Below are 17,718 nucleotides of genomic sequence, written 5' to 3'. Positions count from 1 at the left end.
ATTTTGGATACTTATCCGTTAGCCAGCCGTTAGTAATATTTGCACAGATGGTACTTAGATACACAACTACGAATGTAGCAATACCCTTATCGAACCGTCACCGTCCGGTAAGACTTCACGGTGATTTTCACTCGCAAGATCCAACTACGAAGACGGCTCGCTAAGATTATTCAAAAAATATTCGAATATTTTCTCTCGACGTGCAACCCGTACTCGAACGGTGACGGTTCATTTATCTTTATACAGTAGTTAATTTTGTAAAAATATAAAATGGCTGATTACCCCCAAATGAAATTGTGGACATGATTATGATTTTAGGAGAGTACCGAGGTGTTTATGTTCCTGCAGCCGCACTTTACGCTGAACGTTATCCAAATAGGCGTCCTCCAAATTACATTATCATTCGAGATCTAACCAATAGAGCTCAAGAAGGACGATTACATCGTGAACGTCGTCGCCACGAGTATGGAGAAAATGACAATCGTGTTTTAACAGTTTTCGCAGTCGTTCACCTTAATGCTCACATTAGTTCTCGAGAAATTGAAAGACAACATGGAATACCAAAATCAACAGTTCTTAGGATCCTCAAAGCCCAAAGGTATCATGCTTACCACATCACATTAATTCAAGAACTAACGCTTCGGCATTTTGCACAACGTCTTCAGTTTTGTCAATGGGCATTACAGCATCCAGAGTTGTTCACATTTGTTATGTTTTCAGATGAAGCAACTTTTAAAAACACTGGGGAACTACACAGACATAACTGTCATTACTGGTCAGATGTGAATCCACTTTGGCACAGAACAGTTGATAATCAACATCGTTGGAGTTTAAACGTTTGGTGTGGAATTGTAAATGGATATGTAATTGGTCCTTATTTTTTTAACGGTAATGTCAACCAACATAATTTTTGAGAGACCATTTACCTGGCTTGCTTGAAGATGTCGATTTAGAGACCAGGCAAAGAATGTGGGTGCAATTGGATGGTGCACCACCACATTTTGCACGGACTGTAAGAACCTTTCTTAACAAACGGTACCCAGACCAATGGATTGGACGTGGAGGTCCAGTTGCATGGCCTCCTAACTCACCTGACCTAACTTCACCTGACTTTTACCTTTGGGGATATTTGAAAAACACTTGTTATGAACAGCAACCAACGACACGAGAAGACATGATGGAACGCATACGAACAGCTTGTGCAGAAATTTCTTGCTTTCTACGGTAAGACATTTTTTTAGAAGAATTCAACTTTGTATCGACGCAAACGGTCGTGAGTTTGAGCACATACTCAATGGTTAGAAGTGAGAGGCAAAGGGACTCACGTTAAACAAGCACCCCAGTGAGAGGCAAGGTGACTCATGTTAAACAAGCACCCCAGTGAGAGGCAAGGTGACTCACGTTAAACAAGCACCCCAAAGGAAACATAATCCTATTAGGTCCACGTCGTTGTTTCTGGGTAACGCTAAAAATAGGAAGTAAAAAGCTTTGAGAAAGTCATAGGTACTTGGCTGATTTTCTATCTTTTAAAAAATGTAAAATACCAAGTGAGAAAGATTTGTCTTAAAAAAATTAATGGATTTCATGTAATTTTTTTATATTTTAGGCTAATTTTACCTCAAAATTAGACAGATGTTCAAGATCTTTGATGTCTTTTGACCTTCAAATATTTATTTTTAACTTTTGAAGTGCACAGTAAATTGGCCTTGACACGACCTTTCCATGACCTTGATTAGCATTTCCAACGGGCATTCTCTTATTTTTACCAAATTGGAGATCAAAAGCAGGGGATCTCGCTTGAAAAATCACTTTGACCTTGACATAACCTTGAGAACCAAATTCAAGGTCAAGGTTATTGCAACCAGAAAGTGAAACTCTCCACCCTTGACAACGTTTTTTAAAAACATTTTGATGTTTCCTACCGTTATTCCGAGATAACACACATTATTTAACAATTTTCGTAAATTTGACCTTCATATGACCTTCTGTGACCTTGTTCAAAATATCATTTGGAACGTAAAATTTTCTGCACTTTTCAAATCCGGAGTCAAAGGAGGTCTTCCTATTTAAAAAAATGATATTGACCTCGAAATGACCTTCAAAAACAAGTTCAAGGTCAAAGTTGTTGGTACCAAAAGTTGACCCCCTTTGACCTCTACAACTTTTGTCTACAACATTTTTCTTTATCCAACCATAAATCTGAGATATTTCCCATAATAGATTAAAATGGTCCACCCTGTATATCAATTATGTTATACGGTGCCCCAATATGGGCAGACGCTATGTTGGTGAAGCCCTATGCACAAAAGCTGTCAACAGTTTATAGGAGAAGTACATTGCGGGTCGCTTCTGCCTACCGAACAGTATCAGAAGATGCAGTGTGAGTTATTTTAAGTATGCCGCCTATTGATCTTCTAGCAACAGAACGAAAGAACATATACGAAGAAAATCGGCGTGGTGATAATACTCAAAAGGAAGTTTGGAAATCCGCAAAGGAACAAACCCTAGCTGAGAGACAAAGACGATGGGACTCCAGTGGAAATAGGCGATGGACGCACCGCCTCATACCATGTATTGTTGGCTGGACCAATAGACGACACGGAGAAGTGAATTACTACTTTACGCAGATAATGATGGAACTTATGGAAAAGATGGTCAATCCAATTGTCAATGTGTGTGCCAAAAGCTGATTTGATTGACCGTCAAATTGTTGCTAGAGACATTTGTTAATTTAGTTCAATGATTTTATTGCAGCTAATTGTTTAATTACTAACCGTTGGTTTCATAAGTTAATATCGTGGTTACAGGTTCTAATTGGACTAATGAAACGTATGGAAAAAAAAAAATTTCAAAAAGTTAAAATCAAGTTGCTCTTTGCAACCAACAAAGCGGGACATCTAAAAAGCGTTATAATAAATTCTCCCATAGAGTAGAGCATATTTTCGTCGTTATTCTCGACAAAAAATTCACCTAGGTCTCTTTTTTTTCAAGATAGCTTTTCTTTTTAAACGTAATTGTTAATAAACTATTCGACGTATCGAACTGAAATTTCGGGAATAATTAAAGAAAGAGTCAAAATTTAATCTTTAAACAGTTTCACATTGATATTCTAGGTAATAAACGCGCTAGCAAGAGTGAATGTTAACGTTAATGAACTACCTGTGCGCGCGAGGAGGAACGCTGAGCGCGCACGCGCATCCGCACCGCTCTCGTCTGCGCGCCCGACTTTTGATTTGTATATTTCAAATTTGCTTTGGTCTCTGTAACTCGAGAACCGCTCGGTGGATTTTAATGATTTTTTTGTGGTATCTCCTCGAGATAAATGCGATACCGTCATAAAATTATACTTCTATAACGAAATTTTGTCGCAATGCCCAGCTTTCACGGGGACAATATAGAGGGTGTTGGGGGTTTCCATGTTGGGGTTAGAGAAGCTAAGGTCAAACAGCTTAGCATCCATTTGCCAAGTTGCCGAAGCTATAAATAAGGGTTTATAAAGTAATTTCTTATGGTACAGGAGGCACAGCATAATGGGCTTCGCCTGAGTGCTCGACCGGTAAGTCCCCGTGCAGGGGCCGCCGCAGTTCACCTCCGTCAAACATACTAAGACTAAGCTTACCTAGCTTAGAATTTCACGCTCTATCACCCTACGAAAAAAAGGTTCTAGTACTAAAAACCCTACAGACTATCTGCTGCTATTTAATAAAATAAGAATATGCGAATACACAGATCTCTGCACATCATTTTCGTAAAGAAAAGCTAGATATAATAAGATTATTTAATTTGATTGCATGTAACTAAATTTATAATTGTTATTTATGAAACATATTCTATAGAATACGTTAGTCATTAAACATATTTTATAATGAGTAAAATGTTTATAATATTTTTAACTAATATTTGACGTGAATTTTAAATGCCATAAAAATGTCAATTGTAAAGTTATTTTATGACACGCCGTGACGTAAACCTCGATTTACCGCACGTTCGTGCAAAAAATGCTCTCGCTGAATCTCGGTTTACCCACGTTGTGTCACAAAATATCGTACAATACTAGAAGGGTAAAGAGATTTCAAGAGAGGGAAAAAATATCGATTAATATTTTCCTGTTGGTGCACACAAAGTGACACTTTTTCACATTTTGGAAAATTTCACAAATTTTAAGCGCGATCCTATTTTAAAAAAAGCAAGAAATCTTCATTTTAGATTAGTTCATCTTCTGATTAGTCAAGCAACTGATAATATTACTTACCCAACCAGTATTTCAATCGAGATAGGTAGCTGGACGCGCGTTATTTATTTGTTTCTAATCTAAAAAAGGGGCGCGGTTGGAGAAGCAACCGAATGGCGCTGCCGCAACTTCCAAATAGCGCTACGGTCAGATGGCCAAATTCCTATTTCAACAACTAATACAATACCACCGCATACTTTAGAAACAAATCGTTCTGTACTGGCCTTCCATTTATCATAAAGTAGAGTAATTTATATGAAACATAGTTATGAGTGTATATCTTCGACGTAGTATTAGAATTACGATATAAGCTACCAAGGCGGTCACTGAATATAAATTTAAGATAGCCGCTTGTTCTCTTGCTGTAATTCCAATGCTATGTCAAAAGGTGCACTGAATACCATGTTTCATATGAATTTGCTGCATAATCTTCTGTTTTCTTAACAATTTTATATTCACATTTATTAAACTTAAGGTATAAAAATATTACTGCAGAAAAACTTATTTAACTCACGTCATTCTCTAGTAAGTTGAACATTCCCATTTGCGCTAAATGTAGGCTCTCTGCGAATTTTTCCTCAGCTTGGCGGATTTCATCGTCTGAAACGTGAGAACCTGTACGCAAATGTTGCGTCATAGAAATATTAAAACTTGCACTACGTGATTGAAAAAATTATGCGGTACTAATACAAATTTTATATATAACAAGCATAAAATCAAGCCATACAATTTTTTATTTAATAAAGTAAGTTAATGGATTCATCTATAAAAAAATTATATCACAATTATTCTTCTGGCTTTCATAATAAAACAACGTGAAATATCGTAAAATAGGACATTATGCAACCAGGGGTAAAAGTAGTAGATTTTTCCCGCGGGTAGGTTTATTGCCTGAGCGTGTAGAATTTTCGCTAGAGTGCGTTTCATAATCACCAGAGGGAAAAATATTCTCGCAAAAGGAGTATTCGCCCAAGAGAAATATCTACTTTCATTCCGTGTTGCACATAGTAGCATTTTATTCTACTTTCGGCCAATAGGCCACTATTTAAACATAAAAAGCAGGAACGAAACTTTTAAAATTGTTCAGGATTGAAAAATTTTTTTTTATTATTTCCCGCAAATTTTTTTCACAAATTTTCTCATTTTTCTCGCAAATGTTTTTATTTTTTTCGCAAATGTCTTCTTTTTCCCTCGAATTTCTCCTTTTTCCCTCAAATTTCTCATTTTCCCCGCGAATTTCTCTTTTTCCCTAAAAATGTCTGATTTTGTAGAAAATTTTTCATTTTCCGCAAATTTCTCATTTTTCTCGTAAATGGATTGCATTTGCAGGAAAATATACTACTTTCACCCCGCATTTCAGGCAAAAAATGAGCATTTTTGTTGAGTGTGAAAAAATACAGTAGAATTTAAAGAGAGCGAGAGCTATGGTTATAAATTTGATTTTTTTTAGTAATCTTACCCTGGTATAAATGTTCGCGATTTTCTGACCAGTTTTGAGCGAATATTCGCCATACTGGTGAGAAAATGCCGAAAAAACTGCATAGTAAATCGTGTAATTTTCGCACTTTTACTGCCCTGAAACTAGGCAGATCTGAAGTATTTTTAAAATCAAAATAATCATCGAATTATTATCATATTTATTAAACAGAATGCTACTGTTCTTTTATCAATTATGGAACTGTGAATATAAAAATTCAATAACTAGTCATAATTCATTAAAAAAAACTTTTTGGTGGGATGCAAATAGAGTTGAAAAATTCCGAACCTAAAGTACGAAACTCAAATGAGCGTGATAGATATAATTGGAACAGTAAAATTGGACTTATTAATAATATTTTGAACCATCATTATGCAGTACAAACTATGTCCAACAATAATTTACATCTTGAAAAGTTATGATGGTAAATTAATTAATATTAAGTAGATAAATAGGAGCCAGTTTTAGTATAAGTAGTATATCATAGTTCGTTATTATTATGCCATCTGCATTGTATTGTAGCTAGATATCTAAATTTTTGTGTAGATATTTGTTAACTTATTTAGAAATAAGTAACTATGTCAGATTTTACTCAACTGCCCTTGTTTGATTTTTCAGTTCGAAGCCCATAAGAATTTTCAATTTGGCGGGTGACATTTCATGTGAAGTGATATACTTAATATTTCAGCGATGGAGTACATAGTATTTACATGGGTGTCCGGAATGGAAATCAAACTTACATCACTTGAAATTAATTTTTAATTTAATAAAATATGTAAATCAGTTATGTGCAGTTTCCAGGTGCTGATGACGCGGTCGAGGTAGTGCGCTCCGTAGCCTTCATTGTCTAAGTGTGGAAACTGATTTCGGGCACTGAAAGCTATAGAGTGTATTACCTGGACCCCTTTATCAATAACCCTATGCATCAAAATAACATGAACGAGAGAGAGAGAGAGAGAGAGAGAGAGAGGGAGAGAGAGAGTGAGAGAGAGAGAGAGAGAGTGAGAGAGAGAGAGAGAGAGAGAGAGAGAGAGGGAGAGAGAGAGTGAGAGAGAGAGAGACCCGGCATGACGATCAAGAATTTCGTGCGCTAGCCTTTAGAAAGCAAGAGCAAGCGAGACAGACGTCCAACGCTACGGTGACCAATAGGCGAGCGTGCCGCTGCGGTGGCACGGGAAAGCTGGACCTCGGTGTTTCGGCACCTAGCTGATCCCGAACGTACAAGTCTGCAGCAGCTCCCGGAGGTTTTCTCAGAGTACTTTAATGTGTAAAGTTTCTGTTGTTATCTTGGATTTCCTTGGATCTAAGAAGAGCAAATATTTGTGTATAATTTCTGACTTTCTTCTAGCTTGTCTCTGGGTTGTCTCTGTCTAGGCTATTTTGCACATTTCGGCTACCTGGTTGTCTTTTGCGGTGCGATAACGTAAAGTGCGGTGTTATGTAAAGTATGGAAATTGAGAGAGAAAATAGAGGTGTATTTAGTGTTTGAATAAAACTGTCTGGTTGCCAATGTGAGAAGTTTTATATATCTCCAAACCACTTTTTCTCCTATACTATTTGCGGAGCTGAGTTAGCTAAGAAATCTCTCGTTTCTTTGAATCTCGAAACAAAGAGTTGTGAGATTCTGACGCTTGTTGGCGATCGCCTGGCGCCCCGGGTTTTTAACGGTGGGATTTGGTACAGCGAGGCTTTTTTCATGGGTATGAAAAACCAACTTTATAATACACACACACACACGTACCTGAAGAAGCAACAGTCGTGGGCTTTGCTGACGACATAGCAGTAGTGGTAGTAGCGAAACATAAAGAAGAGGTGACAGAAATAGCGGAAGAGGCGACCCGTATAATACACGAATGGCTAACGGAGACGGGTCTGGAACAAGCCAGTCACAAAACAGAAGTTATTCTTTCATTTCTATCACCATCGATGCAAGATTAACTTTCAAACAACATCTGGAAATAGTCAGCGATAAAGCAGCAAAAGTCGGCGCTGCTCTATCACGATTGATGCCAAATCTAGAAGGATCAACTCAGAAGCGAAGATTACTCTTACCGCGCGTGCGGTAAATCGAGGTTTACGCCACGGTGTGTGATAAAGTAATAATGTTTACTGCAAGTCAATAATGTTTACCTGTAAACGTTTCGCGCATATTAAAAAAGTCACATCGTCTAGTTGACGCAAAAATTGAAGCGCCCTTAAAAGGCACCGCTATATTAGCGCATCGAGGGGCCCGAAATCCAGCGGGAAGAACCGAGAAAACCCGATAGCCGCTTGCAGCGTGTGTAAATAAGTGCAGCTGATATGTAAGGGAGAAGCTGAGCTGTGCGAGCACGCTAATATGCTTGGCGAAGAGTGCGTGGTAGAGGGAGAAAGCTACCGCTGCTTTCGTGACGATCGATCTGTCTTCCCGCCCACACCGTGACGGTCGCCGCTCACCGATTCTTTCCCCAGTAAAATGTGTTCTTAGCGAGCCTATAGAAGTTTTAACTTCAACTAGGGAAAGGCGAAGAAGAGAGTGAGACAGGAAGAGAGGCGGAAGAAGAGGGAATCAAGAGGAAGCGGAAGTGCTGGAAAATACTGGTGAAGAAGGGAAAAGAAGAAAACTGAAGAAAAGAGAGAAAAAGAAACAAACATACGCCGCTGGACGTTAACAAAATACTACAGAAGATTGAAAAAGTAGTTATTGTAGAGTTATTGTAAACACAAAAATCTGTGTAAAAACCCTATCACTACTACTACTGCTACTATTTTAATGAGAACAAAAAACCACATTGAGTTAATCAATTTTTTTAATTTTATAATATATTTAGATAAATTTGAAGCTTAAATGTTAACTGTACAAAAACGTATTAAGGATGATTTTAAAATCATAGTAGATCAAGTACTACTAGACCATGGTAATACTAATACGGGAAATTTAGCAACAAGGTGTCTTGCTGAGCCAGAAAAATTTGCTGATTAATTTTTGAAGACTAAAACTCGTGTCACGTATTAGATACATCACAGTTTATTTCTATGGGCTAGGATGAACCCTCACAAACTATTTATTCATGGGTGTAAAATCGAGAAAAAGATACTATTGCCAATGGCTTTATTTTCTGAAGATGCAAGTGAAGCCTGACATAAGTATTACAGGAACAATATCATAATGCATGCTCGACAAACTAGTAGAGAAGATAAATTAGTGGATGTTTTTAACCGAGTAATATATTCCTCTGACCATTTGTTGTCATTGATGTACATTGAACAACGGTCATTAAAACATAGTACACATGCAATTCCAGCATTTGAAAACAATTTTTTAAAGAAGGGCAAGTAAAATTTCTAAAATCATAAACTGTAAAAATTTGTAAAAATTTGTTAAATTATGAATAAGCATTGAGTAATTTTAAATCAGATTATTGATTTGAAATAAATTAAGAAATATTCTACCTGATTTAACGTTATTCCTTATTTTATAACCTTTTGCCGGAATAGATGGTATAAAGAATGGAATTTTGTATGACAACTAGGTTACATTGAAACACTAATATATTAATTGAATAAAATTATAAATTTGAAAACAATTTTAACTTAAACTTGTTTTAAAACTTGCAGTAAAAGATTTAGAGAAGTTATTGGTTCAATTGCTACAGGGGTTGTTGCTCTTATTTTTTCCTCCAATTAGATGAGATGCGACTTATGTGTCGTGGCAGTCTCTGTGTCTTACGCTTTCGTCGAGTTTAAAATCAAATTTCGGCTTGAGGTGCGAGATTCTGACCACTTCGAAGTTAAAATTTTAATAACTATCGTTTTTCAAAATTAGCTGATGTAACTACCAGGAACTTTATTCCAGCTCTTTATTAAGACTAGTACCTGTTTTCTTACAGATGAATCGCTATCTGTCCTAACTGGACTTAAATCTGATAATTTTATTACATCTAAAAAATGTAAATATTAATCCAACGTATAATACTAATTTATAAATGGAATAATCTTAAATCTTGTACTCATATATCTCGCAGGAAACAAATTTAACTAGTTTTTAACAAGTGCCAGCAATAAAGCCAATGATAAACTATATTAAGACGGACTTCCAAATCGTAGACAATTGACTGCTCCTGGGTTTATTATTATATTAATATTTCAATTAAATTAAACTTCATGCATAAAATTGTGATTGCGAAATAGATCGTAAATTTATCTTCATGCAACTGAATTATGTAGTTAAAAAATAATAATGCATGCTTGAAGACGCAGAAAATAGTTAAAAGTAAAATTTCATTAGTAATGAAAAATGACATTTCAAATTAGCTATACATAAATAAAATGAGTAGATAATAACTGTATAACATATATTTTTCAAAATTATCTATTTACCTTTAGCTTGTCGTCTGCGTTTGCAATCAAAATCTAATCTTCTGCCTTGTAATTTCTTACGGTGGTGCTAGAATAAATTCGTGTTTTTTCAATATACATCAATTAAAATACCATCTATAAACATGATATCTATTATTTTATTCTAAATCAGTTGATTGGCCTATGATCTTACAATTGATTAACTTTCTTAAAATTAAGTAATAGAGAATAGACCTAATATCAAAATCATAATTAATTTTTTGTATTCTTTGAATAATTTAAGGGGACGGATACACCCTAAATTGTTAAAAAATTAAAAATTCTATTTTTTGTTTATATTTTTACCAAATTATTTAAAAAATAAATAAACTATTAAATATATTCAGGTATAATGTAAGAAACATAAAACCATGTTTATATGTGCCATATTATCAGGTATGACATTTCTTCAAAGGCCAAAATTAGGAATTTCTATTTTTCAGCTACCGCAGACTTACTACAGATTTGGGCTACAAAGGGCACTTTTATACTAATAGCTTGAAACACATATAGTTTATAGATAAATGTAGGGTTTGTTACGAAAAAATATTATTTAAAAAATATTGTACGTGGTGGCCGATGTAGAGGTCTAGGTGGGGCGCTTTGTAGTTTTTGGTGTGAAGGAAAAAAAATCATACGAGGACAGCGTCTAGGTGTACAGGGTGGCCGATAACGAAGTCTAAATGGTACGCAATATAAAACACTCAAAAAAATTTACTAAAAAGATCTAAAATCTCTAAAAAAAATTAACTTTTAAAAAAGTAAAAGGTTAGGCGAATTTCATGTATCCCGCAAAATTATTATGTATGTCAGTTACGTAGCATTTCATACATATTTATTACAGCAATTCTTCTATTTGTCAAAATTCATTGTGACATTCAGCAACTAAATTACAGATAAAACATCGCTAAAAGCGAAACGCTTTGCTTTTCACATAAGGCACTCGTCCATAATTACAGGTTCGCTGATGAACACACATACATGCACACACATAGACACACACACACACACAAAGTATACAGATATTAAAAAATGTTGGTATTCAAATATTAGTGATAAATTCATTAAACTGTTAAGGGGTAAGACTAAACGATGAGAGAAGACATCGTCTTTTTTTCCTATTTTGATCATTGATTAGTTACCCGATAGTATTTTCAATAAACTCACCATGTTTTATAAAAAAAATCGTATTCTTATGAAACAGATCAATTTTTCAGATTCGTCAACTGCATAATCTAAATAAAACTACTCAGTTTCATTCGAATACTTTTATTGATCTGCTGCAGCAAAAAATAATGTTAAATTTTAATGACAATTGATTTGTGTATAAAAGATTTTAGGGATTTTAATGATTATAGCATATAAAATTTAAAAGTAAATGATACGATTAGAAAAAAATAATCAACGAGACTTTTTTCGCAGTAGCATTATTCCAGCTTGAAAAACAGACTAAACTATTGCTGATAAATGCTGCACTACAGGATAATACTTATTTAACATTCTCGACAGTGGGGCACGAAAGTAAATTTTAAGGGACTTCACTCGAACCGCTAGCGTCCGTAATTATTATCAATACGTCCGCGAACTATGAGGAGGGTTACGACCAGTTTCGTACGTCAAATGTACATGGTTGTCGAGATACGAAAGGCATTTATTATTCTCATCGTTTTATAAAACCGTTCGAAGGTTCTCGTGAGTTAATCTAACCGTCGGACACAACAAATGGCAGATATTGTCGCAATTCTTTTCATGGTATGAAATTTATGTTAGACCGTTTAGGATGATGCATGTACGTCCGGTTGAAAAGTGACAAAAACCGTCCATACGTATTCGATCGAGTTAGTCATCCACCGACTGAATAATGAGAAACTTGCTTTGACAAATGTAAAACGGGTTATTTGTTCCAGAAGTTAATCTCTCCGTTCCTTTTCGTTTTGCGTTCGACGTTAGGCATAAGTCTGCCGACATTAGTCCGTGTACAAATTCGGTAACGGCCGTGAATGACGTTGTAACAAGCTATAGGAACCCAGAGAGAGAAAGGAGGTAACCCCTCTAACTTGATATACTTTTGTTTGATTCCATATTCTTTTCTTTTCTTATCATCTTTATTTCTTTTTGATTAAATAAAAAATAGAATTGTCCTGGATCGCCCGGATAGACGTAGTGGATAAGAGCTGGTACACCTGACCGGCTACCCAGCGTCTTGGGGGGGGGGGGGTGTTGTAACGGTTGCCAGTGCAATTAACGCACGTTGAGCACGTTACGACGTCTCTCCGGGACAGAATCAACATTCTGTATAATACTTCTGTTGTTACAGCTACTAAAGGCGCAGCATGTGAGAGAGTAAGAGAGACAGCGAGAGAATAAGCATCGAGAGAGATTTATTTTCAGCAACGTACAATGTTGCCACCTGCTCGCACACTGCTGTCAAGAGTTGACAACAGTGTGTCAGAGGGCATAGGTAAATCTGTGCTCGCGCTAGCGAGCCATTCCGAGTCTGTCTTCGCTCCGCTCAGTTTCGCGAATAGACACTCTGCGATTGCGATTATTGTGTGCGAGGGTTGCGAGGTCAACCGAACCGAGGACAATCCGTCCGAGACCATCTTCGCGTGGGTTAGAACGGCCGTGCCGGCCACGTACATCTGTAAATACTAGTTCTTATCAACTCTCGCTTACTCGGGCGACTTTAAGCCTCCTCTCTCTCTCACCTCGACTACATGCTGATAGCTGGAATGCGCCCGTCTGGCGCGCTTGTGTAAGCCAAGCACCAATAAACAGTTAATCTAAGTTTTACAATAATCCGCGAGTGTCATTGACTTTTCCTCCTTTTGAATCCACGTCCTGAGTACTACTATCACCGCCGCGTGTTCATACGTCTTTACGTCCGTGCGCGGATAGATTATAGTCGGTAGAATCTAGTGCCTTCTGCACAGCCGACGGAAACGGTGAATAGTAGCATAAACAACAAACAACTTAAAATAATAATGACGGCCGAGCTACCGTCATAATATACATAATCAATTATAATTCTCTCTCTCTTTTTCTCGCATAGCTATAATTGTTTATATTATATTATTATATATAGTTAATGGCATGTCACCGGCATGAAAAGAAAATTTGTAAATTTTTTATTTATTATTCAATTTCTTATTCATTTATTGTATTTATTTAGCTTTAAGTATTTTCTACTGTGCAATTACACTATTATAAATAGGCTTACATACTGCCATCTGACGGGAGGTACACGTGGGTGCCTTACTGGAGAATTGACATTCGTCACTATAACGCGCGCCAATTGCCAAAGAAAAAAAAAGAGAAAAAGGTACTCTGCGCGTTGGAGTTAAAATTCCTCCTTCTCGTTTTTCTCCGGATATGCTCCATGAAATAAGTTAAAATTAAAGTCTATAGTTATAATAACATTCGATAATCATGATGTTTTAAAGAAAACATTTCAACATTTAGTTTCCGAGTTATGATGGTAAGGATAGTTCGCGGAACGCATCTAAAATCACTAGTGATGGAAAAATCACCATGAAAAAATACACATGCGTGACTGAAAATCTTGTTGTCAATGAACTGGTAAAACAAAAATAGAAAAAAAAATAAGCCTAGGTACAGATTAAAATCCATTAAATTAAAGCTGAGATCCAAGCGATACAGTTTTCAGTTATATAGAGTATACAGGGTAAGAAAACAAAATTTTGAAGCTTAAGGGGGCACACCACCTATGACATTAAAATCAAAATTTTTCATTAAAAATTTATAAATGCTTATATAAATAAACCAAATTTTTTTACTCTTCTTAGACATAATTATCTTTATTCTGATGGTTTTAGACCTTCTATATACATATATAATACCTACGTATAGTAAGGAATCCATAATTCACTGACCGTAAGATTCCAAAGGAACGAATGGCCCAAATGAGCTCAAACTCTAGGATATTGTTTAAAAGTACATTAGTTATGGTATGAATGAGGGGATTTGGTTTAAATTTCATAGAAAAAGTTTTATAAGCATATTACTGATTTTTTTATCAATTTTTGATTAATTTTAACATAATTATCATGTAACTGGAATTCAAAACAATTCCACCTCTCACTCGAGCAGAACTAGCGCAGCAGCTTTCAAGGCTTGCGGCGTTGCCAGGCCCATAAGGCCGAAGCAATGAGCCAAGCCAAGAAAACTGCAACGCTGGAGTAGGGAAGGTAGACGGGACCACACGTGGGGGGTAGCACAAAGCTTACTCCCTCTCCTCTTTCTCTCCCTCTCGAACTTCAGCGTCGCTTGCTGAAGCCAAGCAACGGCAGAGCGATGTGTGCCCGCATCGAGAACGGAGCTTTTCATTTTGCTTAAGAGTACTTAGAGCGCGAATTAATCAAGATTATTAAAAGTGGTTTGTTTTTTCCCTTCATTGTTCATATTTCGAATCATTTTGTTGCATTTTTTAATTTTCGGTGTCACTATATTTGTAAAGTTTGAATTGGTAATCAGTGAATCGAATTAGAACTATTTAGATTGTTCTAATTGAGTTTTCCTGCCACATCAAGTTACCCAAAGGGCCCAAGCAGTGTTCTTGTCACAGAAAAGGAGAAAATAAAGGTAAAAAAATCACGATTAACGTTCATTTAAATACACATATAAATATATCAAAGACAGAGCAAACTCGAGGCCGCGCGCCGATTAAATTGGCTACTTCTGTATAGGAGTATTAGTTTCCACTAACCCAAAATCACAAAACAGAATATTTAATAAAGATAGTTTTTTATCTTATCACCAGATCTTATGTGAGACCTTAAGTAGATTCATGGTTAAAAGTCAATGAAAAGATCTCGTGTACGATCTTCTACAAGATTGTACATAAGATAGTTTGTAGGATTTTATTTCAGATCTTGCGAAACATTTTTAATAGGGCTGCCATTCCGGCTCCGGCATAGCCGTGGCTGCTAGACGGATGGAAGTGTCGTCACTGTCGTGACGAAAGATTATGCCCGTTCCTGTTGAAAATATCTGGCTGTATATCCATGTGGATTATTCACGTAGATATCCACGTAGATAATTCACATGGATATCCAGCCAGATATTTTTAACAGGGGTTATACGCAAAAAGGAACAGCAACAAATATATACTGACCTACCATGTTCAATAAGTATTATTCTGTAGTGCAGCATTTATCAGGAATAGTTTAGACTGTTTTCTTAGATGGAATAATGCTATTACGTAAAAAGTCTCGTTGATCATTATTTTCTAATCGTATCATTAACTTATAAATGTTCTATGTTATTATTAATACGATCCCTAAAGTCTTTTATACACAAATCAATCGTCATTAAGATTTAACATCAGTTTTTGCTGCAGCAGATCAATAAAAGTATTCGATTGAAACTAAGTAGTTTTATTTAGTTTATGCAATTGACGAATCTGAAAAATTGATCTGTTTTATAAGAATACGAATTTCTTCTATGAAACATGGTCAGTATATTGAAAATACTATCCAGTAATACAACCGGTATCCAGAAAAAAGACGATGTATCCTCTCATCGTCAAGTCTTACCCCATCACAGTTTAATGAATTTATCAATAATATTTGAATATCTGCATACTTTGTGCGTGTATGTGTGTGTTCATCAGCGAATCTTTAAATATCGGCGAGTGCCTTATGTGAAAAGCAAAGCGTTTTGCTTTTAGCGATGTCTGTACTAACTGTATATCGTTTTGTCATTTATAGATTTCAACAATCATTCAAATATAAATCTCTGAAACGGATAGTGTTTTTGTGAAAAGTGCTAGTCTTCGCAGCAAAGATATGAAAAGTGCTACTCTTTGCGGCGGGAAATAAAATGTTCTATTCTTCGTTAGTGATTTTAGGCGTGCCAGTCTTTGTTAGGAGAAATGATTTATTGTATCTTAATTGACGCGCTTTTATTATTAAGTGCATTTTCAAAATAAACAAGAAATGAAATTTGACTAATTCCGAAGATCACAAAGTAACATCGTACTTTGCAAGAGAAGTAACAAAGTTAGGTTAAAAAAACTCCTTACCTGGCAGGACTTTACTGATTTGACAATCAGTATAGTCCAGCCAGGTAAGTAGTAATCTTAAGTGTCGAACCACGGAAACAATTTGTTTTCGAGTATTTTCGTGTTCCAATCAGAGGCTGCAGTTTTTACAGGAAGAGGACGAAAATAGAAAAAGTACTAGATCCATAAATGAAATACGATAATGACATAAATAATAAAACTAGTTACATTCTTACATACATGAAGATAATCAGAAGGTAGAGCGTATAGCCGTGGACGCCGCCTCATCAGCTATCTTAGCGCTAAAGAACCATAAATTTACGCACGCGGACGACGTGCAAGAGATACACACATGCAAATACTGCGTGCACTCATACCACATACCCGTCGTTGGCTGAAAAACGTTCTTCCTTTCGTGACAGGCTGTCGTGGGTTTGGCAGGACGTTGACGAACAACTGGGGTCCGTAGCACTTACGCACACACCCATACACACAGACGCACACACACACACATACACAGTGGGGATGCCGATACCCCGTATGTGGCGCATTCCGATCGGGTAAAAGCCCCGATAGCTGATGCTGTCTCCATAGAATTGGGGGGGGGGGGGGCAAACTCACAAACCGAATACAGAGGTTTCTCACTTGGCCTCTGATAGAAACATAGCTACAAGTGATATAGGAGTAGAAAAAATCAACTGCAACGAGGGAATAAGTACCTGCTTGGAACGCAGAAGCGCACGGCTAAATCGTCTCGGTGACAAAATTAATAAACTGACTCAATTTTGTCAGAGACTAAAATAATATGCACAAGCAGATTGAAGATTTTGCTTGAGGCATAAGAGCCAACTTCAGGGCTCTCTGCTTAGCGGAGCAGAGAGCCCTGCGTGTTTGTGGATATGAAATAACGAATACTGTATGTATTTATGCATATCACAAGAATCTCGTAGCTCGAAAAATTCAGGAACTCGACTCGACTCGGTTTTTTCGGGAACTTGCACATCCTTACTCAAGATGTTATCTGCAGTTTTAGTAAAAATAAAAGAAATGCTCCGAATCATTATTTGTACAGATATGCTCTTTTTTTAAAGCTACGTGTTTGTGAATTTGAAATAACGAATGCTGTATGTATTTCTGAATGTCACAAGATGTAATCTGCAGTTTTCCCCGAGATGAAAGGGTTACTATGATTTATTATTTGTGCAGATATGCCCTTCTTTAAAGCTACGTGTTTGTAAATATAAAATGACGTATCCTGTATGTATTTATGCATATCACAAGATGAAATCTGCAGTTTTGGTCAAGTTAGAAGGGTTGCTGCGAATCATTATTTGTGCAGATATGCTATTTTTTAAAGCTACGTGTTTGTGAATTTAAAATAACGAATGCTGTATGTATTTAGACATATCACAATATGTTATCTGCAGATTCTGTCCAGATTAAAGATTTGCTGCGAACAATTTTTGGTGCCGATATGATCTATTTTTATCTATGAAATCTGTGTGAATATAAAACACGAATGCTGTATGTATTTATGCATGTCATAAAATATAATCTGCAGATTTGGTCCTGATTGAAGGGATACTGCGAATAATTATTTTTCCAGATGTG

The 17,718-nt window shown here is 36.2% G+C and overlaps 1 protein-coding gene across 15 annotated transcripts in view; it reads right to left on the bottom strand.

The window, feature by feature from the left end:
- Positions 1–17,718, bottom strand: part of LOC103316186 (endophilin-A) — a 541,748-nt gene that overhangs the window by 182,189 nt on the left and 341,841 nt on the right. For 9 of the 15 annotated variants that reach the window (XM_031925198.1, XM_032601551.1, XM_032601548.1 and 6 more), the window contains 2 exons: positions 10,068–10,134; positions 4,746–4,846 (listed from right to left, as the gene is read on the bottom strand). In XM_031925198.1, the coding sequence (XP_031781058.1) occupies positions 4,746–4,846; positions 10,068–10,134 (168 nt within the window). The remainder of the gene's footprint in view (positions 1–4,745; positions 4,847–10,067; positions 10,135–17,718) is intronic. The other 6 variants (XM_032601554.1, XM_032601552.1, XM_032601553.1 and 3 more) reach the window with 1 other exon arrangement.

The sequence above is a fragment of the Nasonia vitripennis genome (genome assembly GCF_009193385.2).
Source record: "Nasonia vitripennis strain AsymCx chromosome 2 unlocalized genomic scaffold, Nvit_psr_1.1 chr2_random0007, whole genome shotgun sequence".
Taxonomy (NCBI): Eukaryota; Metazoa; Arthropoda; class Insecta; order Hymenoptera; family Pteromalidae; genus Nasonia; species Nasonia vitripennis.
Note: the sequence above shows the minus strand (reverse complement) of the source record. Positions and strands in the feature narration are given on the sequence as shown.